The sequence below is a fragment of the Colobus angolensis genome, unplaced genomic scaffold (assembly GCF_000951035.1).
Source record: "Colobus angolensis palliatus isolate OR3802 unplaced genomic scaffold, Cang.pa_1.0 Scaffold114, whole genome shotgun sequence".
Classification (NCBI taxonomy): domain Eukaryota; kingdom Metazoa; phylum Chordata; class Mammalia; order Primates; family Cercopithecidae; genus Colobus; species Colobus angolensis.
Genome location: NW_012112475.1, coordinates 3026998 through 3038252, shown reverse-complemented (window position 1 = coordinate 3038252; position 11255 = coordinate 3026998). Strand labels below are relative to the sequence as shown.

The window sequence follows — 11255 nt, the reverse complement described above, 5'->3', positions numbered from 1 at the left end:
TGTATTTTTTAGTAGAGACGGGGTTTCACCGTGTTAGCCAGGATGGTCTCAATCTCCTGACCTCGTGATCCGCCTGTCTCGGCCTCCCAAAGTGCCGGGGTTACAGGTGTGAGCCACCGCACCTGGCTGCTTACATTTACTTTTTGTGTGAGGATATAGAGTGTCATACTTGAATGTTACTGAGAAAGGAACCCAGGTATCTTTAAGCCTACAGCTTATGGCCCCTAGCAAATACACACTATTGTGAACCACTGGCAAAAAGCTTATTGAGTTAAGCTGAATAATGAAAGTAGAAATGGAAGTGAGAGGAAAATTCAGAATGGGAATACTAAAGAACCCCTATTCCAGATAGAAGACTGTGGAGAATGGATTTACTTGGAAATAAATACATATTCTTTTCTATGCAAATAGAGAGCTTAACTTCACGAACACACTTCTTTAATTCACAAGGTAAGAGGGCAGAAGGGTGTAGAAAGAACATTGTGTTGAAGTCAGGAGCCTCAGGTCTAGATCTGGCTCTGTTTTTTTGTAACTGTGTGATACTGGGCAAGTCATTTAATCTTTCTGATCTTCAGCTTCTAGGATGGGAATAATTGCTGCTTTACAGGATTGTTCTGATTATCAGAAAGAATACATATTTAGTACATCATAGCACCTGGCATGTAATGAACACCTCTGGTAACTGTTTTTACCATGATCCTTAGGATTTTTGTTGTGTGATCTTGGAGAATCCCTTTTTGCTTTAAATTAATATCTTATAGCCTGCAAAGGTTAGGTGTCAATCAAAGTTTCCTCCCAATTCTAAAATATCATGTTTCTACACTAAGTACCTCAATTAGAGCATTGTTACAAAGATACTTGTGGAATTCTGGCTTCGGTGAACATAGGAGAGACCGGAGAGACCGTGGGAAGATGACATTCTCTGGGGTCTAGATTGATATCACTGTATAAACGAAATATTTGTTATAACAAATGTTTCTGGCTGGGTGCAGTTGCTTATACCTGTAATCCCAGCACTTTGGGAGGCCGAGGCGGGCCTGTAACCGGGCATGGTGGCACGTGCCTGTAACCCCAGCTACTCGGGAGGCTGAGGGAAGAAAATCCCAGGAGGTGGAGGTTGCAGTGAGCCAAGATCGTGCCACCACACTCTAGCCTGGGCGACAGAGCAAGACACCGTCTCCAAACAAAACAAAACAAAAACAAAAAACAAAGGCCGGGCGCGGTGGCTCACGCCTATAGTCCCAGCACTTTGGGCAGCCGAGGCGGGCAGATCACGAGCTGACACTGAGAAATCCTGTCTCTACTAAAAATACAAAAAATTAGCCGGGCGTGGTGGCAGGCACCTGTAGTCAATCGGGAGGCTGGGCAGGAGAATGGTGTGAACCCAGGAGGCGGAGCTTGCAGTGAGCCTAGATGGTGCAACTGTACTCCAGCCTGGGTAATTGAGGAGACTCCGTCTCAAAAAAAAACAAAAAAGAGAAACAAAACAAAACAAAAAAACCCAACAACAACAGATATTTCTGAGACACTATAAGGACCAGAAGTACATTATTTTTATTGATTTATTTTATTTTATTTTATTTTATTTTTTTGAGACAGAGTCTCGCTCTGGCCCCCAGGGTGGAGTGCAGTGGTGCAATCTGGACTCACTGCGGCCTCCCAGGTTGAAGTGATTCTCACCAAGTAGCTGGAACTACAGGTGCAGCCACCACCCCTGGTTAATTTTTGTATTTTTAGTAGAGACGGGGTTTCACCTTGTTGGCCGGGCTGTTCTCAGATTCCTGACCTCAGGTAATCCATCCGCCTTGTCCTCCCAAAGTGCTGGGATTACAGGCATGAGCCACCATGCCCAGCGCCCAGAAGTACTTTCTGAATTGCCCTAGTCCACTGAGAGAAGCTATGAAATGCTGGCCAAACCACTGAGTGGCTATGTAGGTTGGGGGTAACTAATCTAATGATTTATCTCAGTGGATAGCTTATGTGGTATAGTTTAGAGAAAATGAGCACTGCAGTGCCCAGAGTTGGGGAGGGTTAGGGGAACTGGCACACTCCTGGTAATGTAAGTGGGTGGTTTTCTTCTGAGGGACATTTTCACAGTATGTGTCAAGAGCTTTGACGCAGCAGTTCCACCTCTTAAGAGTTATCTTAAGGGAAGAATTATGGATGTGGACAGAAATTTAGCTACGAGGATGATGCTTTAGCAATATCTAAAGTGAAAATATTGGAAAAAGGGTGAAAATCAAGGATAAGTAATTATGGAACAGCTACAGCCATTAATTGATATGTCTATATTTACTGACATACAAGAATATTCATAATATTTGAAGCAGATTCAAACTGTTAATGATTCATTTAAAAAAATAATAGTTTATATATAAGAGGGAGAAAACATCTAGAATAGTGTAGCATTATAGGTTTATTTATTTATTATTTATTTATTCATTTTTGAGCCAGAGTTTTGCTCTTGTCGCCCAGGCTGGAGTGCAGTGCTTACTACAACCTCTGCCGCCTGCGTTCAAGGGATTCCTATGCCTCAGCCTCCCAAGTGGCTGGGGTTACAGGTACCTGCTACCACGCCCAGCTAATTTTTGTATCTTTAGTAGAGACAGGGTTTCACCTTGTTGGCCAGTCTGGTCTCTGAACTCCTGACCTCAGGAGATACACCTGCATAGGCCTCCCAAAGTATTGGGATTATAGGCGTGAGACACCGTGCCTGGCCTATTTTTTTTTTTAAATAACAGCTTTTTGTCTGTTTTTTTAAATGAGCATGCATTTGTATAATAAGGGTTTAAAGAAAGGTGTTAATTAACTTTTTTTTTTTTTGAGACAGGGTGTCGCCCTGTCACCCAGGCTGGAGTGTAGTGGCACGATCTTGACTCACTGCAGCCTCTGCCCTCCTGGGTTCAAGAGATTCTCCTGTTTCAACCTCCCAAGTAGCTGGGATTACAGGCATGTGCCACCATGCCCGGCTAATTTTTTTGTGTTTTTAGTAGAGATGGGTTTCACCATGTTGGCCAGGCTGGTCTGAAACTCCTGACCTCAGGTGATCCATCCGCCCTGGCCTCTCAAACTGCTGGGATTACAGGCGTGAGCCACTGCACCCCACTAGAAAGGTATTAATTTAAATAAACATTTATTCAGGTGATTACTGGCATCTACCTCCCTTCTAAGGTACAGATACTTTTGAGTACATGTTGTTCCCTAGATGAAAACAAATGGCTGTCCAGGCACAGTGGCCCACACTTGGGAGGCTGAGGCGGGTGGATCATTTGAGGTCAGGAGTTTGAGACCAGCCTGGCCAACATGGTGAAATCCTGTCTCTACTGAAAACAAAAAATTAGCCAGGTGTGGCTGTGGGTGCCTGTAATTCCAGCTACTCGGGAGACTGAGGCAGGAGAATTGCTTGAACCCGGAAGGCAAAAGTTGTGGTGAGCCAGGATCATGCCATTGCACTCCAGCCTGGGCGACAGAGTGAGACTCCGTCTCAAAAAAAAAAAAGACAAATGGCTCATTGGGTTTCATCGGCAAATTATTGGCCAGTGAGTGTGGCCTTTAGGCTATTTATCAGATTACTTTCAGCTATTTTATTAATTAACTAGATTGGGCTTGACTAGGATCAGATTGTAAACCTACACAGGTTTCCACAGGATAGAGTGCAAAACTTCGTACACAGGAGTAGGGAGGGGCCTATTTAACTTGTTTCTTTATCCTTGCTTCTGTTCCTATGCTGCATGTTGTGCCTCTTATGTGTGTTTCAAAGTCGTCTTCTTTATACTCAGAAATAGTATTTTTTGAAAATATTTCTAAGAAAAGACCATTTATATTTGGCAAAACTATATTGAGCTCTTACTATGTATAATGCACTGTGTTAAGTACCTTGATGGATGGATGAGATATACACAAGTAAATAAAATCTATCTTTGTTTTTAGGAACTTCGAGTATACTCGGAGAGACATTTACACAGTTGACATAAAATTGCATGGTAAGTGTTACAGCGGAGATGTAAACAAAGCACGATTGGCTTTGGAGAGGCAACAATTTTGTATGATAGGTGGAAATTGGGAAAGAGTTCACAGAGATTTGAACTGGACTTTGAATGATGGATAAGCTGTTGGTTGGTAGGCATAAAAATTAGCGGTGTATTTTAGAAATTGGGTTATTCAGGGCAGAGAGAGAATAAATTGGGCTAGAGAAGGCTAGAAATGAGAAAATGGTAAATTGAGGGAAAATAATGACATGGTGAATGTAAAACACCTAGCACAGTGTAAATACTTATCAGACTTTGCCTCTTTCTTTTAAAAAAACATTTTTAAGGCCGGGCGCGGTGGCTCTTGCCTGTAATCCTAGCACTTTGGGAGGTCGAGGCGGGTGGATCACGAGGTCAGGAGATCGAGACCATCCTGGCCAACACAGTGAAACCCCGTCTCTACTAAAAAAAATACAAAAAATTAGCTGGGCGTGGTGGCGGGCGCCTGTAGTCCCAGCTACTCGGGAGGCTGAGGCAGGAGAATGGCGTGAACCCGGGAGGTGGAGCTTGCAGTGAGCTGAGATCATGCCACTGCACTCCCTCCTGGGTGACAGAGCAAGACTCCATCTCAAAAAAAAAAAATCGTTTTTACGATTTATTTTATTTTTATTTATTATTATTATTTTTTGTGATGGAGTTTTGCCCTTGTTGCCCGGGCTAGAGTGCAATGGTGTGATCTCAGCTCACTGCAGCCTTCGTCTCCCAGGTTCAAGCAATTCTCCTGCCTTACCCTCCCGAGTAGCTGGAATTATAGGCTCCCGCCACCACGCCCAGCTAATTTTTTTGTATTTTTTAAGTAAAGATGAGGTTTTGCCATGTTGGCCAGGCTGGTCTTGAACCCCTAACCTCAGGTGATCCACCCGCCTCGGCCTCCCAAAGTGCTGGGGTTACAGGTGTCAGCCACCGTGCCCAGCCTAAATTTTATTTTTAATTTTTAATTTTAATTTTTTCTTTATATTTGCTGATTACTTACAGATAATTTTTATTTTTTTAGAGATAGTGTCAACTACTTACAATTTTTATCTTTTTAGAGACAGGGTCAACTATTATATTTACAGATAATTTTTATTTATTTAGAGACAGGGTCTCTCTATGTTTTGTAGGCTGGACTTGGACTCCTGGTCTCATGTGATCCTCCTGCCTCCCAAAGTGCTGGGATTACAGACATGAGCCACTGTGTCTGGCCCACTTCTTTCTAATTCCAAACATATTTACCTCAAGGAGTATCTTTAAGTTACCTGAAAAACTAATTTTTAGGTTGATTGGACAAAGTAAGGCTATTTTCAGTAAATTCTAGGTGGTTTACCACCGTGATAGTAAAACCAAAGTAATGATGGGAATTTACTTAGATTTATGTGCAAACATTTCTTTCCTCAGTAATGATGGGAATATACTTAGATTTAGGTGCAATCATTCGTTTCCTCAGAAGGTGACCTGCTGAGAAAAGTGGTACAAATACTGGGAAAAACCTGCTCTTCTGTGCTAAGTGGGAGACAATGTCACAAGTTAAAAGCTCTTATTCCTATGATGCCCCCTCGGACTTCATCAATTTTTCATCCTTGGATGATGAAGGAGATACTCAAAACGTAGATTCATGGTTTGGTAAGTGCCTGCTTTCTCTGGCTATTTTAAGGACTAATGGCTTACTTTGTGCTGAAGACCTTTCAATAATAGAAGGGGTTGCAAGAAAAGAACTAAAATATCAGCTCCTTTCTGCACCAAGAAAATAACTAAAATATCAGCTCCTTTCTGCACCAAGACATTCTGTCATCCATGATATTGTGGGAATAGTTGAAATGCCCAGTATTTGGGGAATGGATTGTAAACACAAATTATATGTTGTTTTGTAGTTCAGAATGGCAGATTTAAGCTTTAGGGACATACGGGAAAGTTCAGATGAACCAGTGTTCAGCAAAACTGTATGCTCAAATATGTCTGTAGTGATGGCAGCCACATAAAAACTTTCTCTACTATCATTAGGCATAGATTATATCACAGCTAGAATGTTGACATTCATACAATCTACCAGTTTTACTCAGATTTCTCCAGTTTCACTTGTATGTGTATTAAGTTCTCTGTGGTTTTATCACCTGTGTTGGTTAATGTGTCTACTACCACAGTCAAGATATTGAACAGTTCTGGTATCACAAGTAACTCTTGTATTGCTCTTTTATAACTACCCTCACCTCCCTCCTGCCACCCCTCCCTCAATTCATGTTTTTTTTTTTTTTTTTCGAGACTGGAGTCTCACTCTGTTGCCCAGGCTGGAGTGCAGTGGTACACTCTCGGCTCACTGCAACCTCCACCACCTGTGTTCAAGTGATTCCGCCTCAGCCACCCAAGTAGCTGGGATTACAAGCGCCCACCAGCTCACCCGGCTGATTTTTGTATTTTTAGTAGAGACACGGTGTTTTGCCATGTTGGCCAGGCTCTCCTTGAACTCCTGACCTCAGATGATCCACCCACCTCGGTCTCCCAAAGTGGTGGGATTACAGGCGTGAGCCACTTCCCTGGCCCTCAATTCATTTTTAAATGGAAGGATTATGCTACTAAGAACCCAATCCCAGAAACAGTTTTGCTTGGCCAACAGTAAATAAGAATGTAGTTACATTTTTATATTACTTTGAAATAATATCTGAGACTAGTTGTTGAGGCCCCTTTGATTCTTTCTCTCATGTCTCCATCCTCCTTATTAGGAGAAATCACTATCAATACGTGGTGGGGAACAGAAGTGAGTCCATTGCAGCTGTACTTATCCGTATAATGCACTGTCCAAATGTGATGGCAGGTGCCATTCCTTTGGAAAAGGACTTTAATGGCATCTAGTGGGGATCCTGAGAGGAGTAGTCCGTTGGAAGTGGTGGGGGAGGAAGGGTAACTACAAGGGCCAGCTGTCCTGCGGGGATCTTCCCCATGCCCTTGCTTCACTGGAACCCTAAGGAAATGGCTGGGCTGTCTGAAGATTTCTTTTTCTAAGCTTTTCTTTAAAATAAAAGAGAAAAGATTAGCATAAGAATACTGTTAAATACAATTTGGAAGAAAAAAAATGACCCCACTATTTTTCCAAAACTACCTTAGTTTAAAAAATTATTTATTTATTTTTTGTTTTTGCCAGAGTTCTTTTGGCTAACAAAACTACCTCTATTTTAATATATTACTCAAATAAATAGTCACATCTTTTTACACAGTTGCCGTCAGAGTGTACATGCACAGGGTAGTTATTGCTGTGTCTCACTGCATTCCTGAAACTTTTCAGTGGGCTGTTGGTAGAACAGACCCTTCACTGCTTTGTACTGACTTCTGGGCACAGTAGAATCTAAGATAAAATTTCTTGAGAAAACATAGCTCAGCTCTACCCTCACACACCCCTTATTCCTCCCACCACCCCAGTGAGGAGGAAACTGTAAGACTATACAATGTCTCTTGTAAGCCCTAGAGTTTTTGATGATTACTATTTTCTTTTTCTTTTTTTTGAGATGGAGTCTTGCTCTGTCGCCAGGCTGTAATGCAGTGGCTCGATCTCAGCTCACCACAACCTCCGCCTCCCAGGTTCAAGCGATTCCCTTGTCTCAGCTTCCCAAGTAGCTGGGATTACAGGCACGTGCCACCATGCCCAGCTAATTTTTTGTGTTTTAGTAGAGACGGAGTTTCACCGTGTTGACCAAGATGGTCTCGATCTCCTGACCTTGTGACCCGCCCACCTTGGCCTCCCAAAGTGCTGGGATTACAGGCAAGAGCCACCACACCCAGCTGGTTATGGTTTTCTTTAAGAGGAACATGATGTATTTAGGGGGTAGATAAAGCTAATTCATGTTTGTATGACCCTAAATGGGTACCAAACAAAGATAAGGAGTTATTCACAATGCAGAATCTGTACTTTTTCTTTTTTATCATACATCGTTTAATGTTGCCAGTTTTTTAGTGGTTGTTTTTATAGCCTATGTCTGATGTGTAATATGTACTTTTTCTTTTGATTGCTAGAACTTTGCTTGTACTTGCCACATGAGTTGGAAGTGTACTGGTACGGAGCTGTAGTTTGCATTTTAAGTGCGTGATAGTGATTTGTTTTGCTTCCTTGCTGATTGTTTGCACAATGATGATCTTCCCTTTTCACAGAGGAGAAGGCCAATTTGGAGAATAAGTTACTGGGGAAGAATGGAACTGGAGGGCTTTTTCAGGGCAAAACTCCTTTGAGAAAGGCTAATCTTCAGCAAGCTATTGTTACACCTTTGAAACCAGGTAAGAAAACATCTTAGAAAAAAGCTCTTTGACAGAATGGTAGGACAGTGTCTTAGAAGCCTGAGGATCTGGGAAAACTACCTAAATGTTCTCTTTATTATTGGTGAAATGGGCTAATTCATTTCATGATGAATGTAAAACTAACGATGTGCTACACTTAAAAAAAAATCTCTTGGAGCTTAAGCTAACAGAATTTTTTTTTTTTTTTTTTTTAAAGATGGGGTCTGGTTCTGTCACCCAGGCTGGAGTACAGTGACACAGTCATAGCTCACTGCAGCCTCAAACTCCTGAGCTCTTAGTAGCTGGGACTACAGGTGCTCACCACCATGCCTGGCTGATTTTTAAAAAATTTTAGTAGAGAAGGAGTTTTGCTAGCCAAGCTGATCTTGACCTCTGGGCTTCAAGTGATCTTCCTTCCTCAGCTTCCCAAAGTGCTAGGATTATAGGTGTGAGCTACTGTGCCCGGAGGCTAACATAGAATTTTATTGCCAGATACATAACCGTTTTCTTTTTATGACAAGATTTAATGTAACCTAACCTGGGTCTGGGTGGGAAATAAAACAGCAAAAAAGAAGACTGTACTGCTTGCCATTGTACAAGAATTATTTGAGTTATGTATCTGATTTTTTTTTTTTTGAGATGGAGTCTTGCTTTGCTGCCCAGGCTGGAGTGCAGTGGCACGATCTTGGCTCACTGTAAGCTCCTTCTCCTGGGTTCACACCATTCTTCTGCCTCAGCCTCCCGAGTAGCTGGGACTACAGGTTCCTGCCACCACGCCTGGCTAATTTTTTGTATTTTTAGTAGAGACGGGGTTTCACTGTGTTAGCCAGGATGGTCTGGATCTCCTGACCTCATGATCTGCCTGCCTCGGCCTCCCAAAGTGCTGGGATTACAGGCGTGAGCCACAGCGCCCGGTCGATATTTATCTTTCTATGCCTACTTATTTCACTTAATGTAATGTCCTTCAGGTTCATCCATGTTGCTGTGAACGACAGAATTTCATTCTTTTTTATGGCTAAATAGTATTCATTGTATGTATATGCCACATTTTATCTGTTCATCTGTTGATGGATACTTCAGTTGATTCCATATCTTGACTATTGTGAACAGTGCTGTAATAAACATAGGACTGCAGATAGATATCTCTTCGATGTACTGATTTCCTTCTTCTTAGATATATAACCAGTAATGGGATTGCTGGATCATATGGTAATTATATTTTTAATTTTTTGAGGAGCCTCCATACTGTTTTCCATAATACCTGTACGAATTGACTTTACTACTAACAATATATAAGAGTTCCCCTTTCTCTGCATCCTCAGAGATGCAGAAAAATTTTTAACATTTTTCATAGTATCCATTCTAACTGGGATGAAAGGCTATCTCATTGTGATTTTTAATTTGCATTTCCCTGATGATTAGTGTTGTTGAGCATTTTTTCACATACCTGTTTGCCATTTGTATGTGTTCTTTTGTGAGATGTCTATTCAGCTCATTTGTCCAGCTGTTGAGTTAGAGTTCCTTGTGTATTCTGGATATTACTCCCTTCTTTAATGAATAGTTAACAGATATTTTCTCCCATTCTTTAGTTGTCTCTTCACTCTGTTGATTGTTTACCCTGCTGTGCAGAAAGTTTTAAATTTAATATAATCCCATTTGTCTACTTTTGCTTTTGTTGCCTATGCTTTTGAGGTCATGTTCATAGAATCTTTTCCCAGAACCATGTCCTAAAGTATTTCACCTGTTTTTATTTTATTACTTTATTTATTTATTTTTGAGACAGTCTCACTCTGTTACCCAGACTGGAGTGCAGTAGTACTATCTCAGCTCACTGCAACCTCCGCCTCCCAGATGCCCCAGCCTCCCGAGTAGCTGGGACTACAGGTGCGCACCACCACACCCAGCTAATTTTAGTATTTTTAGTAGAGATGGGTTTTCGCCATGTTGGCCAGGCTGGTCTTGAACTCTTGACCTCAAGTGATCCTCAAGTGATCTGGGTGGTCACTCTGTCACCCAGACTGGAGTGCAGTAGTACTATCTCAGCTCACTGCAACCTCAGCCTCCCAAAGTGCTAGGATCAGAGTCGTGAACCACCGCGCTCGGCCTCCCTGATGTTTTTAGTTGCTGCATAGTTTAAGGTCTTACATATCAGTCTTTAATCCATTTTGAGTTGATTTTTTTTTTTTTTTGAGATGGAGTCTCGCTTTGTCCCCCAGGCTGGAGTGCAGTGGCACCATCTCGGCTCACTGCAAGCTCCACCTCCCGGGTTCACGCCATTCTCCTGCCTCAGCCTCCTGAGTAGCTGGGACTATAGGTGCCCGCCACCGCGCCCAGCTAATTTTTTGTATTTTTAGTAGAGTTGGGGTTTCACTGTGGTCTCGATCTCCTGATCTTGTGATCCGCCCGCCTCGGCCTCCCAAAGTGCTGGGATTACAGGTGTGAGCCACCACGCCCGGCCTTGAGTTGATTTTTGTGTATGGTAAGAAATAGGTGTCTGGTTTCATTTTTCTACATTTAAATATCTAGTTTGATCAGCACCATTTATTGATTTTTCAAATTTAAATTTTATTTTAGAGATGAGGTCTCACTCTATTGCCCAGACTTGTCTCAGAATTCCTGGGCTTAAACAATCCTAGCACCTCAGCCTCCCAAAGCTAGCACCATTTATTGAAAAGACTGTTCCCTCCCCAAGGAATGTTCTTGGTGCTGTTGTCAAAAATCAGTTGGCTATAAATATGTGGATTCGTTCCTGGGTTCTCTGTCTATTCCATTTATCTGTGCGTCTGTTTTTATGATAGTACCATGCTATTATGGTTACTCTAGCTTTGTAATGTATTTTGAAGGCTGGTAGTTTGATGCCTCCAGCTTTGTTCTCTTCGCATAGGATTAGTTTGGCTACATGGGGTCTTTTGTGGTTCCATGTGAATTTTAGGATTTCTTTCTTTCTTCCTTTCTTCTTTTTTTTCTCTTGAGACAGAGTCTTGGTCT

At 42.0% G+C, this 11255-nt stretch overlaps 1 protein-coding gene across 1 annotated transcript in view; it reads left to right on the top strand.

Annotated features, from left to right (window-relative positions):
• TPX2 (TPX2, microtubule-associated) overlaps positions 1-11255 on the top strand; it is a 62251-nt gene that overhangs the window by 12672 nt on the left and 38324 nt on the right. Inside the window, exons 3-4 of the mRNA XM_011960631.1 lie at positions 5455-5630; positions 8145-8267. Of these exons, the coding sequence (XP_011816021.1) occupies positions 5525-5630; positions 8145-8267 (229 nt within the window). The 5' untranslated portion in view covers positions 5455-5524. The remainder of the gene's footprint in view (positions 1-5454; positions 5631-8144; positions 8268-11255) is intronic.